We start from the raw sequence: 17,965 nt of genomic DNA on the forward strand, positions 1-17,965 counted from the left end.
GCATTCTGAAGTTGAACCCATAAAGTATATTGCGATTGCATCTTTCATTCGTACATCCAAAGGTTGGCGGACAGTTTGGTCATTAGCTTTTAAGTAAACCTGCTGTTGTGTGCAGATAAGATCGAAAACCCCTTTCTTCATTTGAAAATTTTCGTACAAGTCTTTCTTTCTTACAGTGAGGTCTACCTTATGACAGACCTATTGCTGGAGCAGTACCTATCTCATACTGCGTGTCTTCTCAAGCGCCAATGATCAGAGAACATCTTTCTTAGTTGAAGTTCAGGGGAAAAAATGAGACAATTCAAAACATTTATTATTCATACTTTCAAACTTACTCACTTTACATAAATTAAATATGAAACCAAAGTAAATGTACTATTACACACGCATGTATATTTACACGTGTATATTTACTGACATAAGTAAAGTTTGTGCATGTGAGTGGGGCTTAAAGTTTAATAACGATCTAAAATACACCTGGAGATCTAATTAAACATGTGATCAGAACACTGTATGTTTGTTTCTCCGTCTTGCGATGAGAAGAAGCTGCTGTACACTGAAACGTCATATATATTGTAAAATAGAAGTTGTATACCCACCAAGCTCTCCCCTTTCTGAGCAGCTAGTGTAATTTAACGAACGCGCCTCCCAAAAACACTATTGTCATGAAAATGAAATTAATTAATTAATTCAATAATAACATTCTGTCTAGATATTGCGATATCTCGACATAAACAGATTATGACGCTATCTTTAGGTGCTATCTTTTTAAATTAAAGCAGTCAGTCACAAATCATTCTGTGTTGACTAATGTTATTAATGTTATTCAATCGGGTAAGAAACCTCAATCGTGTGCTTCAGTAAAGCTTGTATGCTAATATAATCTTGCCTGTCTGCTGTGTAGTGTTACGAGTATGTATTTTCCATATATTTTGTTATTAATTCAGTATTAATTATTATTGGGTCACAATGTTTAGTGTTTTGAATATTAAATATGATGGGTCACATTTCGTTTTAATAGATACTCAACACTTTTAGCATTCTGGTTTTCCGGAATTTATCTGTTCCTAGTTTTCTATATGTCTACTTCCGGGAGACTTATTCTAGAGCATTCTACAGTGTTGGCGATGTTCGTTTGTGCCCGAACTTTCGGGAAATGACTTAGTAAATATATATAAAGGCTGGTTGTCGTGTTGAGGGCGACACTCACACTCATTCATATTTGCTGGAGTTACTGTCAACGCTTGAAATCCCTTCAACGCCTGACCTACATTATCTGCTGTCACACGGATCGCTGTATTGACATTCTGCCATAGTTGATTCTCTCACACCAAGACTTGGGTGAGTTTGCTATATTGTATTTTGTGACCCATTGACTTAGACTTTGTCTCCCTTGAATTGTATTTGTTATCAGCATTGTTATATTGACTTGTGACTCTGTATACCTTGCTCTCGTTGCATAATAATACAATTTGAACGGTTACGACTTGTCTTTGTTCTGTTTTGCTGGTTCACAGGGTGATTTCTTACATCGTTTGTCACGGTAAATTCTTAACCGTAACAATATTTTCTGCAAGACCATGAAGCACATTTTAAACATGTGAAGCTTTGATATGTATACATACATACACACACATGCGCACACACAGACGCGTCTATATACTCACACACACACACACACAAGACACACACACATACATATATATACATGTATGTGTGTGCATGTGTGTGTGTGTGTCTGTGTATGTGTGTGTCTGTGTGCGTGTTTCTCTCTCTCTCTCTCTCTCTCTCTCTGTGTGTGTGTGTGTGTGTGTGTGTGTGTGTGTGTGTGTGTGTGTACTTCCGTACTCATGTTACATCTAAGATGATTTCTCCACTAACATTGGGAAACCAACAGCAAACTTTATGCGAATGAGGATCATGCATCACATTACTGAGACGCATGTGCAGATGTCATACATGTGAACAGTTGCGTTTGGGTGTAAGGTCTTGTTAACAGTTCGCTAATTTTCAGTGACTTTTTAGCATTTAGTGAACTCATGACAATATTGTTTTTTAGAACAGTTGCCAGAAGTTAGCGGCGATATTTTCCACTAGTCGAAAACGTTTCGAAACGTTTGATGGGAAATATAGAAGGTACACATGTTGTGTGAATGTCGACAAGAGTGATGTATTTAAGAGTCTGTCGGAAATAAGTGTTCCCTTATTTGTTCCAGATGCGATACAAAGCTTGTATAGAACCTTGGAAAGAAATGAAGTAATATCTGTCCTTTCACGTGATTCCTTATTTCCCCCCAGCATATTATTCTGTAAATGCATCTTCTATGAAACCCAAATTATCTGGCGATATTTGCGTGAAGAATTTATTTATTTGCTTAGTTTCCTGCCGAGACTTGCCTCTCCAGGTTTTAGGATCATCATTAGTCATGTTGACACCGCGTGATTGTTTCATTGGACACCAGCCAGATATCAGGAAGCCATGGTGAGTGTTCATTTATTCGGTGTGAAAACAGGCAGAGGCACCCCGTTAAGTCCCTTTGTCACATACTGTATTATTATTTCAGTTGTTTGATGTATGGCGAGAATCTTTTGTTTCGTGCACCTGTCCATTCGTTTGCAAACAACGGTCATGGACGAGGTAAATCACCAGCGGTCAAACATCAGTCGTCAGCCATCAACGATGCGACGACAGCAAAGCATACTGTGAAAAGTCAGCGTTCATTCGTCAACAGTCACAGATTTCTCAACAAGTCCTCATCACACAGATGTAGGAAGTCAGACATCACTTCTCAATATTAGACATTGCAAAGTCAATCTTCATCCGTCAACAGACACAAGTTCGTCCTCAACAGTCAGAAGTCAGAAGTCTATCCTACCCCATCACCAGTCAAAAGTCTGTCCTTCCACCATCACAGTCACAGGTTTGTCCTCAACAGTCAGATGTCTGTCCTTCTCCACCAACCGTCACAAGTCTGTGTTCAACAGTCAGAAGTCAGACATCAATCCTCAATATTCGACACAGAGAAGTCAATCCTCCTCCACCAACAGTCATAAGTCAAAAGTCAGGAACCAGCATTTCACAGAAACTAGCCTCAGGAGTCAACTGTTGACCAGTGCGAGTTGTTGATTTCCTGTCCACAGTTCAAATTCAGCCGTGCTGTAGTAAGAAGAAGTGTTCACGCCTTAGATAATGAATGGAACTCATATGATCACAAATTTAACAAATCCTGATCAAAACAGGACTCCTTTCACAAACACAGATGGTGAACGCTCATTACTGATATCAACCTACCATCTCTATGTCTGCCTGGCGATTGAAGCGAGCATGATACCTGTAATTCTATTGAGTAACCTGGGCATACTTTGTACCGTCATCTTCTCAGCGCCTTTAAGAAAACCCAGCTACGTCCTCGTCTCCAGCCTCGCCACCGCTGACTTGGCCGTCGGTGGTGTCGTTCTTCCTTACGATATTTTGTTCAATTCTGTGACTAGACTGAAAACCTCAGAAACTGGATGTGTAATGCATTTAAGTGTTTGGATCTGGGGACTGGGTCTGTCCATTACTCACCTCTTTGCTATTGCGCTTGAACGTCTCGTCGCTACCCAGTTTCCTTTCGTGCACAGAACGTCGTGCACTATTCCCAGGTTATTTATAGTTGCTGTTTTGGTTTGGGTAACCTGCAGCAGCCTTGGATCTGGCTTTTTTTGTTTTTTGAAGAATATGGAATACGGTTGTAACATGCGGGAAATGCTGGAAAGTGTGTTCTGTCGTTTGTTGATTGTCTATGAAATCACGTTGATCATGTCGACTCTGTTCATATATCTCCGAGTACTGTGGGTGATCCGACGGTCTAGAAACATGAGGACACATATGATAGGTGCAAGTGTGATTGATGAACGTAGAAGGTCCAACCTGTCCTTCATAGTGTTTGTCTTGTTTCTCTTGTTCTGGTTACCAATTTTAGTAAATGGATTATTTTCAAGGATTCAAGGTGTCACCAACCCGTTACTCACCAAATATCTGTCTATTGTCGTCACAGCAAACTCCTTTGTCAACTCCATCGTGTATGGTGTGATGAACAGCAAGATGAGAGCGGTCTGGAAGAAGATTCTCCAGTGTGGCCGACCAGCTTCTGGAAACCGAGGCCTCCAACTATCGGTGGACGTATCTCGGCCATCCATCCCCGAAGGTTTGGGTGTTTCTGCAGCAGCAGGGTGTAGCATTATGTCCGACAATATATCTACACCCACGATGGTTTCCATGGTGATTCAAGGTAGTGCAGATGAGGAATAGGAAGACAACTACGACCAAACATCTTCTCATACACCACGCCAAATATCTGAACCTCACAGGGACTCAAGTCTCTCGAAGCGCTACTTCCGGCACTACGGTGGTTCACGGCTCCCTACGTGCGCACCATCTTGTAGGGCCCAGCTTATTTCCGTTGCCAAATTTCTGATGACAAGCGTATGTATATTCAAGAACCAGTTCTGATCCCAAATTGCGAGGCGGTCAGATATTATTTTACTAGACCGGACCAAGTATACAATCATCCTTCACTGTCACAGCTTTTGACAGTAATATTTTGGCAATTTGGGGATGGTTAGATCGGAAATGTGTTATTCCTTCACGGACTGTCGGTTCCTTGCTGTCAGCTGACAACTATGAGACAGGTACGAAACGTTGTTTGTCACCGGAAGTACTTAGGACCCTTGAAGTGTCGTGAAGTGTCGTGACCGGTCTATGGGCCCTCGACCACGTCAAACATCGAACTAGACAACCCATGTGGTAAGGATCTCTGGGCAAAGGAAGATAGTTTGACTTGTGGTGTGTTCACTCGCATGCAGTAACAGTACACTATCTACCATAAAACAGATCTAAAGTACGCTACAAACTTGATGAAGGCATTCGACATATAGATGGACATTGTAGTAAATTCTGCAAAGACGCTATGTACGTGTTGGCAAATGTATGTTAAGCTTCTATACATTATGTCACAGACATTTTGCATTTAAGTAAATCGTGCTGTATCAACAAAAGCAAAAGAAGCTTTCTTTCAGGTGTAATCTGTTTTGAATAATTTATTTTACACCTCATATCTTCTGATAAGGTTTTGAATGTTCAGTTCAGCTGATATCGTGTGGTTAGAAAGGCTCCCTACACTGCTCTTGATGGGAGACATAGGGATCGGGGTCATGTCAATAGAGCTCAGGCCACAACTCCTATGTTAAGCAACGTTGGGAGCGGGGTGTTCATGGATGGTGAGCGTGTTTGGCAGCTTGACTCCTGGAAGTTTGTAAGACATTTGTCCGGTCCCGAAACGAAGCACATGTGATACATGTGGTCTCACCTAAGGCAAGTGAGTTTGTTCAAAATTGCCTCTGTTCACCCAGAACCAAATGGTTACCCGGTGTGATAAACGAGGCTCACGTGGGCGACAAGTCTTAATCAGTGTAGAGAGTAATACATGAGCCAGGCAGTAACTGCTTCACAGGCAGTTTGGGTTACCCTGGGTAATAATCATCAGATTGTAACTGTGCGGTTTGAGTATGATTCGGCATGAACGGTACAAATATACTATGATTATTTCAAAACGAGTGAGTGTTGTTGTTTGGGACTAGCCCTGCGTAGAGGTGAATTGTCGATATTGGCTCATGTATTATTGATCGTCAAACCTAAGGAAGCCAATCGCCATGTTATGGGGTCACTTTGCCATATAGATTTAACCATCCTGCTGACCTCTAGATCAATCACTGGAATTGCCAATACCCCATACCCTCTTTGCTGTCTTTCTATTACACACACAGTAAGTTCGCAAACGGCTTAAAACAACATTTACGGTTCAGTGAACACATTACCTACGTCCTGTTACCTGCACATTAAAATGGAATATCTAAATACATACACAGGAAAAAATGGAACTATATTATTCACTTTGGAAGATGACATACACATGTAGTACATTAATCTGAATTTCGATTGCTGCAATATAAAAACTGTTCATAAACACCTGGGTTGAACCTTTTCATATTATGGGCGCTTCGGCATCAGTAGTGTACAGCGTCTCTCTGGCGTCGTTTTCAAGATGGCGGCACTTCCGGTCACGTGACCCGCATGGTGACGTCATTCGATTGTTCTCGGATGACGTCATGAGTTGGTGTGTACGAGGTGTGACGTGGTCATTAGCAACGGGGGTGTTGCTAAGCAACGGTGGTTTGTGCGCGATTTCGCGTGATCTCGCGTGATCTTGCGAGAAGGAAGCGTGTTTCAAGATGGCGACAGACGGACGGCACGGGACGGGACGAGGGAAGGGAAGGGAAGGAGAGGGGGGAGAGAGGGGGAGGAGGGAAGAGTGAGTGGAACGACGGCGATGGGATGGGATGGGATGCATCGTGTTTCAAGCAGTCTTTAGGGAGCATGTGGGTGGCCCTGAAAAGGGCCGTGAGGTGTGGATGCTTCACAGTCAGCATCGGCAGATGAGTTGGAGTCCTCGGAAAACATATTTGCCGGGACAAATGTCATCGTGGAGGGATTGCGTTCCTTTGGGGACACCCCCACCACAATAGAGACATACGTACGATCGGATGGACGGGCTTTCAGACAGGTAGGGCACATGATGAATCGCCATTGGTCTGCTAATTCTTGTAATGGCACCATTTCCGTGTAGGCTGTTTTCTTGGCTGTAGTGCCTGTTCTCGCGGTGGTTGTTGTTGTTGTTGGTGGTGGTGGTCGCGCTGTCGTGCCAGCTCCCGTCGTTCCGTCGTCGTCGTCGTCGCCACCGTCTTCAATCTTGATGGTCGGTTCTAGTGGTGGTGAGGGTGTGGTGGTGGTGGTGGTGGTAGGAATGAGGGGCGTTGTCCCTTCTTTCTCTTCTTCTTCCTTCTTCGGGCTGCACCGGAGACACTGTTTTCGTCCACAGTTTCTTCGGTAAGGGGTTGGTCGATCCATTTTCACTTTACGTGTATCCATATCTTCGTCACACACACAAGGAGTCGACGATATGTGAGGCTGACTAGTCATGCCCACGTTTATATAGCCTCGACGACGTCACAGCCGTGACGTCGTGCTTGCACGTGAGATCGTGACGTCATCATGGCGCGTGAGGTCATGACGTCATGGTCGTGAGGTGTTGTCTTGTGATTGGTTGAGTTCTGTTATATAAGATGAGGAGGAAGACGACAGCGGACAACCATGGAAGAAAACTGGGATCTAGAACTGATCTCCGTGGAGACACCCCCACCATTGCCAGCGCCCATCCCTCCACCACCACCGGCTTTTCCATCATGGCGACACTTGCCAGCTTGGCAGTGTCGCCAATGCCAGGGAGGGTTGCCCGTGTATTGCAAGGGCACGGATGACTACAGCGGGACTTTTCAATGCGTGTATTGCGGCACGGTGTTGAAAGATACCTGTCATCGCCGCTTGACTCACGGGGCCAAGTGCCCCGTGAAAACCAAGATAACCATTCACCCGTGTCAGTGCATGATGCCGCCCCTGTGGTCGTTGTGATCACCACAACGAAAAAAAACCCGGCACTTTTCAGGGCCATCCAACTTTCTCTAAAGAATGCTTTCATGCTATGACAATCATAACAAGGCATGTGTGTTGGTTTTTTTCAACGTTTTATTTCCCCCGCTAACAAGAACCATGGTGACAAAAGAGTCAGGATTAGGGGCGTCCCTGATCTTTTGTTTACAAACGGTAGGAACTCGAACATGAAGAGAACATCATAACATCAGAACAATAAGAACAACATGTTTGACAGGGCTGTGGATCCTGGACGTCGTTGTTGTTGTCTGGTAGGCGTGTGAGTTGAAACCAGCGTTTCACACGTTCTTCATTGACGAGGGTGTTGAAGGGATCAAACTGTTCCATCACGTCGTCGAAAGTCCATCCACGGGCACGATGAGCCAGGACAAACAGGCAGTACATTCCGCAAGAGCTACTGAACCAGGGTTGAAGTGAATTCACATTCCACCGCTGTGCGAGCCATCCACTGTAGGCCATGACATGCCGAACGTCCGGATGCAGTTGGTAGGGATCACTTATAGAATACCTTGGTCCATAGTAGTGGGTAGGGACGCCATAACTGTCAAAGTACTCAAAGACACCCGGTGCTGGATGATACACGCACACCCAGTGTTGTCCCGGGAGATGACTGGGGTCCGTGTTGACGATGTAAGCTTTAGGATAAGGTCCGTGTCGTTCACTTAGCACAGTGATGGCAAAGTGATCTCGGGCAAAAGTCCCTTGGTAAAGGGGTCGCAGCAGGGGGTCCTGTTGGACGTAGGCGTTCAAGTCCTTGGTCGTCAGTCCATCCATCCTTAGACCATCAGAGCGTTGCGGAACCGATCAATTTCCAACACGCTTTCGTATTCCTCGTAGCAGACGAGGGTGACCGGACGCGGTAAGGGTTCTGCAAACTGGAGTTCGAGTCCCAACTTGCCTGTGTGTCGTGGGTAGTTATGACCTTCGTCTGCTCCCAGATCTGCCGTCAAATCCACCACCCACAGGGTGAATCCGTTCCTGAACTCGTCTAGGGTGAGGTTGCAGGGATGTTCTTGCCACAGGTGTCCCGTGTTGCGAAACAGGTTCATGTACAACTGTTTGAGCGAACCACTGTTGTTCTGAAAGTCACTTTTGATTTCTGTGCCATGCACTTCCTGGCCATTGAGTTTCAGTTTGAGACTGGTCACGTTGTTGTGTTTGAAATGGAAGGGGTTCTTTTCCTTGCTACCGGCAAAAGCATCGTTGTCCACCAGTCCCAACACCACGCGTTTGGGCAGTTGTCCTCCCACCAGTTGATCTTTGTGGAAATCGCGCCCTCCTCCTGGAATGTCGTGAGCCGTGACTTGGACTCGGGTCAAAGGATATTTGGCCGTGACTCCTGGTGACATGTGTTTCACGTGCTGTTCCCGTATGGCAGGATCGATGTTGACTTGGCGTACGTAAAACTCGGCTTTGGTCAGTTCAAATCGACATTCCACATCTCCAGCACTCATCAAGTAGAAATCACTCGGGCTCCGAATCAGTTCTAGTTTCATGGGGACGCCATCCACCAGGTACCGGTCTTGGAGAAACAGGTCACAGTGGAGACGCCCTGTCAGTTCCACTTCTCGGGTGGGTAAAATGACCCGCCGTCGTGCGACGAGTCCTGCATTGACATTCTGAGCGACGGCATTGAAGTCATCCATTTTTCCAGCTTCATCGGTGTACCATCCTGGGCACTGGAGATGCGTCCCTTTGGCTGCCTTCCCATAACTCAGTAACGTTTCCAAATAGGCTTGGTAGGGATAGGTTCCCATGGAGGGGGTGATTTCCAACTGGTTGTGTCCCACTTGCACACGCACTTCTCGAAAGAGGGAATGCATCATGTTGTTCACCGTGGACATGACGAGTCGGTCATCCCCATCATGAGTGGCATCCGTGCCATCGGTATTCTTGATTTTGAGGCAGATGCGAAGGTAACACTGATTCAAATCGATGTACGCATTCACAGGGTTGGCAATGTTAAACTGGAGGGGACCCGCCACCGAAGGGAGTGCCAGAGGACTGTATCGAATCCACTGACCCTCTTGAACTGACGTCACCACAGGAGGAACCGAAAAGAGATCCAACTGTGACTTGGCACATTCACAAGCATCCCGGCGCATCATCTTGACAGGTCTGCCCAACAGGTCTGCCCAACAGGTCTGCCCAACAGGTCTTGACAGGTTCGTGTCTGGTGTTGAACTGACCCTTGTTCATGGGAATGATCCTTTTTTATGTCAAGTCCAATGTCACAAAGTTCCATGACGACTCAAAACAAAGCTTGACGTTTTTGTTGTTGTTTCTTCTTCTTCATCTTCTTTATGGGACCAGATGACGGATTTCGTTTTCTTTTGTGTGCCGGTGATGACTGTGACTGCAAGGTGGTCAGTAAGGCCTGTTTTCCATGATGTTTCAAACTGTCCCGTACACTACGACGTCCAGAACGAATATCTTGCACTAAGCCTGGCAGCATCTTCTCACCGGTTTTGAGAGCCGATTTTCCCACCGTCTTCAGCATGGAGAGGGCTGAACGGCCCAAGCTTCCCAAGATGTTTCCGAGACCTCTCCCGCGTTGATGAATGCAACCTCGGTACGCGGCTAAACCTCGTCCTTGTTGTTGTAGGCCACCCAAGCCAGTGCTGCACCGGTGTCGGATACACTGATGTCCTACCATGTCAGTACGTGCCCAGACGACGGGGACGGAAATGGAGTGTCACAATGGTCTTCCCACTCTGGAATGGCACGGGTCGTCCTATGTCATCCATTAAATAGATTTGAATGGCATCCGTGGTTCCCTGACGCAATCCCATGTAGCGTACATGCTGGGGAGTTTTCATCACGACGCTGTCTTCCATCATTCGACGAGATACGGGAACATACATCAGTAAGGGAGCCATGGTATCCCCAACAATTTGATCTTCTACCACATCCGAGTAGACGTACACCGTATCAAAGCCAGCCAGATGGTTGGCTTCCTGTTCCCCCACCACAAGAGGACGGTCAAACACACTCACTTGGACAGGGTAAGTGGAGACTTGACTTATTTCCTCTGCTTCGTCGACCACGGGGAGTTGCATGAATCCGAGCATGCGTACCAAGGAAACAGGCAACACCAGTTGCGTGGTGTAGGCAGACCTAATGGCATCGTGGTCTGGTTGGGTGGCTGTTTTGCAGGAAGAACCCGAGATGGCCCTGCACATGTCTTTCGGTGTGGGAGCATAAAAGTTGACGTGCGTTGGGCCGCGCATTTCAAATCGGAGTTCTTCTTTGGGGTAGTTCACGGTGACGGTGTAACGACCTCTGGCATCCAACTGGTACACATTAGCTGTATGCTTTTCCAACAATCGTGCACAGGCACGCTGAAGCAGGATGTTCAGTCTCTGGACCAGTTCTCGAGCGGAATACAAGCCTTCGGGAATGATCACCTTTTTGCTGACGGCTCGTATGATGCCTGGGTTCTCTTCGATCACGATCGCATCCGGTGCTCCTGAACTGTAAATCCTGGTCAAGCGTTCTAAGTTCACGCAAAGCACAAACCAGTTGAAGGGGTACGACACGTTGTACCACGTCATGGGAAAATGAAGTTCACTGACGCCCACTTCCCACTCTTGACGATTCACTTGAATGGGAAAGGGGAGTTTGACTTCGTAATGGTTCACCTTGTTGTTGGGATGAACATCCATGGACGCATCGCTGGGTAAGGTGACGTAAAAGTCCCGCTTGGAGGAAAACAAGGACATGGCCATCCTTGCGCTTAGGGAACAAGACTGGACACGGAGGGAGTCGAAGATGCGGTAGCGGCAGCAGGAGCAGAAGAAGAAGAAGTCAACGATGACGGTGACGATGATACCAACGTGGGTTGTGGGAGCAAGTATCCCAATGAACTGGCCAACAACGCTGTCCACAACTGTTTCTCACCATGGTCCAATGCCAACTGAACCATGCTCATGACGACCACGCCATATATCAGCAACACTTGGGAGAAAAACACCACTTCACTGCGTGGCAAGTCCATGCCAAAACAACACCAACGTGAGGAGGAGGAGGAGGAAGCCTTGTTGTTGTTCTCCTTGCACCTGAGCCTGGGTTCGCTCTGCATGATTGGGCAGGGAGTATGACCCAAATGACGGTGACAGAGGGATGCCACCCTTATTTAAAAGACCAAATGAGCCGCAGGGATCCATGAATCGAAGCTGGCCGGGTAACCTGACCACCTCACTAACACTTCGTCCCTCTTTTGACGCCGTCGACGTTTCAAGACCTGATCGACTTTGTACACGTCATCCGTTTTCTGAATGGGTTGTAGTTCCTCGGGGTAAAAGGTGCCTTGGAGCACTTCTCCATGATCATCTTTCACTCGGTAGACAGGAGGCACACGCCCTTTCACGACGCGATCCACGGTGAACAATTCGCTGGTCCAGTTGGGAAGATACCCTTTGTCAAAGGTCCCTTTGGTCTTGTTCAAGCGAACACGGGTCCCAGGTAACAAGAGAGAATGCTGGTGTTGATGGTGCTTCTGCTTCTGCTGACGTTGCTTCTGCCGTTCCTTCTGGCGCTCCATGTGATCCAACACCCGAATTTTGTCGTAAGGGTTGTGGGGATGCACATCCACGGGTCGCTGTCCTATCGTGCGATGAATGCGATGATTGTAGGCATGCATCAGCTGGGGTAAAGCCTTGAGGTAGTGACGTGTTCCATGTTGGGTGAAATAACGCCACATACGGTTTTTCAACGTTCTTTGAAAACGTTCCACCACCGAGGCTTTGGTTTCTGGGTTTTGGCTGGTGTAGAAATGAATGTCCTGTTTCTTGAGGAAGGCTTGGAAAGGTTTATTGACAAATTCGGTCCCTTTGTCCGTCTGCAACATGGAGGGCACACGTCCTTCAGCTTGTTTTAGGATTCGTTGAAAGGCTTCGATCAACGTGGTGCCGGTCTTGGACTTCATGGGTTGCACCCAAGCCATTTTGGAGAAGACATCGATGACACACAGCAGATACCGGTAACCTTGGTTCTCTTTCTGATAGGCGAGGAGGTCGCTCAAATCGGCTTGCCACAATTCGTCCACGCCGCTCACACGGTAATGATCCCTGGAAAAGGATCGTCGGGCAGGTTTGTGCAAGGTGTACGTGTCCTGGGTTTTCAACCATTGTCGAACCTGATGTTGCGTGAGTGGGGGTTTCCCCTTCTGTCGTTTTCCCTTCTGGGATTTCCCCTTCTGGGATCCCACGGCTTGCTGTTTGACTGCTGCTTGCCACAAACCACGCCACCCTCCATAGCCTGCCGGATGTTTGGGATCGTAATAAGTATGGTGAAGCCATCGTGCCCAGGCAGGCGACAAAGAGGAGGAGGAGGACTTGCTGCTGCTGTTGTTGTTTCTCTTGGGACGTCTCATGCTAACACTGTTGTAGATGTCACCCTCTGCTCTCTTTTATGATTAAAACTCAATCCATTGACGCACTCGGTTCAGAGGGGAAGAGGGAGTCTCTGTCTTCTTCTTCTTCTTCTTGACGCCAGCAAGATTCGATTGAGGTGGTGTTAAAAACAAGGCTTCTCCTCCTGGACGTTTGACAGGGGTGTCAGGTGGTGTTGCCTGTCGTGTGCCAGGTTGCTGGGTGGTGGATGCTGATCCTTTTGTTTTCATCATCCAGGACCAACGGAGAGGGTTGCCAATCAGTTCATGAGGGACGTTGCTGGAAGCGAGATACTGAGCCAGAACGTTCCAACCCCGTGGAGGATCTGCTTTGGTACGTTGTCGCACCAGATCATTGATGAGATTTACCATGTGAGTCCCAGGCATGGGTTCCCCTTCCACCACGAATTGACCGTTTTCATTCCAACCCAAGTCAGGATGGGCTTGTATCCGAGCCATCAACTGTTTGGCCTTGGCTTGCAGCGTTTTAGGAATCGTTTGCACCACGTCATTCAGAATGAGGTCAGAGGAGGAGGAGGAGTGTTCTGAAACAAAAGAATCAAAGAACAACATGAGTCAGTGTAACTCTGTAACCGGCTTCACGCTCTCCATGCTTAGGATGACAGCTCTCTTAGTCTTAAGACTTGTAGACCTAAGACTTCTAGGCGACCTCTACACAGGTCAGAGTGTGACTCAGTAAGTAAAACCGTGCTTACGGGGAGCAGCTAGGAAAGGGGGAGTCCCTCCTTTCCCGAGGGGTGTTGTTCCTTCCTGACTGGTGTTGGCAGGGATTCCGTTCCATGGTTGCGTGTGGCTGGTGCGTCGTGCTGTTGTTGTTGTTGCTGCAGCTGCTGCTGCTTTGTCTTGAAACGCCAACATCTGTTGCAACAAGGTGTTATACTGCTGCTCTCTGTCCCTGAAGGGAATCGTGTCATCACGCACGAGGGTATCCATATCGTGAAGCGTGTGTAACCGTTTCTGTTCCAACAGGTTGGACTTGAGCAAATGACGTTGTCGTTTTTCGTCTTGCAGACTTTGCCATACCTCTTCGGGGACCATCACCATTTTCCGTGCATGCTTCATCATGGTGCAGAGACAACTAACCCCAATCCGAGAGGATCCCTGTATTTATGATCATCGCCCCAACAGACCAGACACCAAAGGACCTACCACCGAGGCCAAGGCAGACAAGAGACCCAATCCCCTGCCTTTCTGTTGTAACAGTTTGCGTTTCTTGGCCACAGACACTTTCTTTTTCATCAACGTATGCATGAGGGGTCCACGCTTTTGTAAACGATGGCGTTGCTGTGCTGTCATGGGAATGTTACCTCCATACAAATTCACCACACATTCGCAGATGGCTTGAATCAGTTCAGACGGAGCATGTTTCAAAATAGCCTGTTGCATGGCTGGTGTTGCTGTAGGACTACACACATGACAGAGCGCTTCTTTGTGACGTTTCAAACGGGCAGACATGATGTTCCTGCTGCTGCTGCTGCTACCATGGAACTGACGAGGATAAGGATGGGATACCTCTATTTATTTAGGGTAGCGTTGGTGGTGGAAGTGGGAGTAATGCCGTTGTCTTCTTGTTCTTCTTCTTTTTCTTCTGGCTTCGTAACACCATGCGGGTCAAGGCTGCCCCTGGGTCTGTTTTCTTGTTGTTGCCCTTCTTAGTCTGTTTCCTGGAGTGACGACGCCCCTGAGGTTTCCTTTGAGGCTGTCTTTGAGGCTGCCTTTGAGGCTGCCTTTGAGGTTTCCCTTGAGGTTTCCTTTGGCGACGAGTTGGATGTTGTCGCTTCTGTTGTTCCTCCTGCAGGTAGGACTGCCAGTTCAACAAGATGCGTGTCAACACACCTGCCAACGTTCCACTGCCACTGCGTTTCATCAGGTAATTCAGACGTTCATCCACAGGCAAACGTGGATTGGTGATCTTGGTCAAGACGTCTTGGTGTCTCAACAGCCAGGTCTTGTGTTGCGTTTTCAAAGGAACACGCCCTGCTCGCATATTTCTCACGGCGATGGCAAACCATTGCAACAGCCGATGACGTCCTTTGATAGCCACACTCTCTGCCAAAGGCAAGCGTTTCACAAGGCAGATGGGTTTGACTCTTCTGCGTGTCGTCGGTTTGGAGCATGTCGGTTTGGTGGAGCTAGGAGCACGAGGTCGTTGAATCATGGCCGGAGACGTCAAGGGTTGAAAGGGTTGAATCATGGTAGGAGACGGCGACGACGAGAACAAAGGGGTGGCATCAAAAGAAGAAGAAGAAGAAGAAGGAGGCGACAAGGTGACGGCAGGTGAAGCACGATGCGTATAGACAGGGACAAACGTGTTTGCTGCTGCCGCCATGGTGGGAGTGGCGGGGTACAACTCTTTTAAGGAAGGTCTTCTGGGTTTGGCAGAGGAGGAGGTGGAAGCAGGAGGAAGAGGTGTCCTGAGACTTTCGTACAACCGTTGTACACCCGAGCGATGACGTTCGGTGGGATCACGTCCCAAGGTGGTGGGGAGGGTTTTATGAGCGGGTTTAAACAAGCCTGTGGCAACAACAGCACGTTTGCGGGGCTGGGTCTGTTTTCGTCTGTTTCCCATGGCAGGTCAGACTCAACTGATGGGTCAGGTCGACAGTCAGCGCTATTTATCACTTGGGAAAGTAAAGGGTGGTGGGGTTGCGAAAGAGATGGGTACGCACACGATGCTCTTTGGCCGTGGTGGGTTTCAAGTCCAGAAACAGATAGGAATAAGGAGCCAAGGTGGCATCCTCGTAGGCTTCTCGAAGGAAAGCCGTCTGTCCTGGAAAGATTTGTCGAGCCAAGTGATCCATTTGAGAGGCATCTGTCGGGTTTTTAAACAGCACCAGATAGTGAGCATTTAAACTAATGGTGCGATGATGAGGTGTTGAGGCAAAGAGGTTTTGCGTCAGGTACAACACGGACGTGTTGCGATGATGACTTTTCTTGGTAAACCATCGCAACACGTCTGCCTCTTCCTCTTTGCTATGATCGCCCAGCAAATCATCAATGATCAACCAGTGGGGTGTAGGCAAACCACCCCCACCCCCAGCCCCAACAGACCCTGCTGCAGGTAACTGCGTGTTGGCTTCACTCATGGTTTGCACAAAGGTCAGGGGAAGGTTTAACTTTGATGTCAACACTTCCAAATCTTCGTGCATGGGTTGCCATTCACTGTACACCCAAACGATCCCCTGAGGGGGTAGATCGAGAATCCCTGGTTGAAACACGTGTTCCAGCAACGTTTTGACGAACGACGTTTTACCCGACCCTGTAGGGCCTGCAATCAACATGGTAAAAGGATGACGTAACGTGAGTGGGGTGACCATGGCATCCACCAGGTCGTCGCCCCTGAACAGTGTCCCTGACTGTGTCCCTGACTGTGTCCCTGACATGGTCCCTGACAGTGTCCCTGACATACGTCTTATCACTCTGCAGGTGACACCAGAAATGACCTCAAGGATCGATGAACCTTGAAGATATATACAACACATTCAAACCATTCACATTGAATTTTATTGGAACAACACCAACAACTTGTGAACCACAACAACAACAACAACAACAGATCACCACCAGTTCAAATGGTCGTGGGGATTACAAGTCGAACAACGTAGAAAGTCCATTTGTCCAGGATGAAAATGATTTTCATCGTTAAACATGGGAATGTCTGGATAGTCCTCGGGAGGCATCATCTCTGATGCAGTCATCTCGGATGAAGTCGTCTCTGGAGCCATCACGGATGTCATCATGGGATCTGTTGTCATCAGGCCTGAATGAGCAGACGTGTCGGCGGAAGTCTCCCCTGACACTGTTGTTGTTGTTGTCTGCTTTGCATCAGTCATGGGGACAGTCGACGGTGGCATCTCTGGTGACAGCATCGGTAGTAGATCATACAAGTCTTGTAGATCAGGAGGCAACTCATCGTGGGGTGTTGCGTCGGGGCTAGCAGGAGAGGCTAACTTGTCGGGGCTGACATCAACAGTTTGCTGATCATTGTTCCACAGCACATCAGACGTCATCTGTTTCTTGACACTCTGTGGGTCTGCTGCCTTGGTGGTGGTGGTGGTGGTAGGGGCTTCCTTCTTCTTCGTCTTCTTCGTGGTAGGGGTACCCTTGAGAGGGGTACCTTTGGGAGGGGTACCCTTGGGATGGGTACCTTTGGGAAGGGTACTCTTGAGACAAGTACTCTTGGGAGAGACACTCTTGGGAGAGACACTCTTGGGAGAGATACTCTTGGACACCTTCTTAGGGGATACCTTGACGGGAACCTTCTCCTCCAACTTCTGTTTCTTTTGTTTTGGAGGAGCCGTGGCAGGGGTATCCTTAGGATTAACCAGGGTCTTCTTGGTGGGTGTTTTCTTCTTCTTCTTGCTGACCACCACCACCACCTCCTCCTCCTCCTGTGTCTTCCTCGTCATTGTGGCGGCAGGGGTTGTCCCTGGTGGTGGTATCACCACCCATTTAGGAGGGACGGCCTTGGGTGTCTTGACTTTTGTCTCTTTGGAGGATTCCGACTTATGAACGGTATAAGTGACACAGATGAGGTCCTCATGGATGATGAGTACGTCCTTCACATGATAACGTTCATCCTGGAGAAGAGCAAAGTACCTCGAAGGGGATTGGATGTATTCAGCCCTCATGATGTGGTCCATGTTGGAAGAAGGGAGCAGTGAACAATCTCTAGTACCTGTAACATGAAATGGAAAAAAGAATATTAACATCAACGTTTCGACGGTTGCATTGTGCAAGCATGATGCCCTTGGGCCTACAAATGCTCTGTGCGGTCGCGTACTTTGTTGAGTTAAGTAAGTGAAAACCATACTTACTGTGCTGACGTGGAGATGCTGGCATGCTGACTGAACTGGTACGACTGAAGACGTCTCGATGGATCCCGAGTTTTTTATAGTCCACAGCAGCTGCACGTGCTATGACGTCACGCATTGACGTCACGCATTGACGTCACGCATGGCGTCACGAGCCTGTTGCTTCTGCACCGCCTCTTGCACCGCTTG

The 17,965-nt window shown here is 47.8% G+C and overlaps 2 protein-coding genes across 2 annotated transcripts; both read right to left on the minus strand.

The window, feature by feature from the left end:
• Positions 1-8,325: 8,325 nt before the first annotated feature.
• LOC137268780 (uncharacterized protein F54H12.2-like) lies at positions 8,326-9,657 on the minus strand. The gene has a single exon (XM_067803355.1). The coding sequence runs from the start codon at positions 9,655-9,657 to the stop codon at positions 8,326-8,328; it is 1,332 nt and encodes a 443-aa protein (XP_067659456.1).
• Positions 9,658-16,519: 6,862 nt separating this feature from the next.
• Positions 16,520-17,605, minus strand: LOC137268781 (proteoglycan 4-like). Its single transcript, XM_067803356.1, has one exon. The coding sequence runs from the start codon at positions 17,603-17,605 to the stop codon at positions 16,520-16,522; it is 1,086 nt and encodes a 361-aa protein (XP_067659457.1).
• Between the last annotated feature and the right edge of the window lie 360 nt (positions 17,606-17,965).

The sequence above is a fragment of the Haliotis asinina genome, chromosome 16 (assembly GCF_037392515.1).
Source record: "Haliotis asinina isolate JCU_RB_2024 chromosome 16, JCU_Hal_asi_v2, whole genome shotgun sequence".
Lineage (NCBI taxonomy): Eukaryota > Metazoa > Mollusca > Gastropoda > Lepetellida > Haliotidae > Haliotis > Haliotis asinina.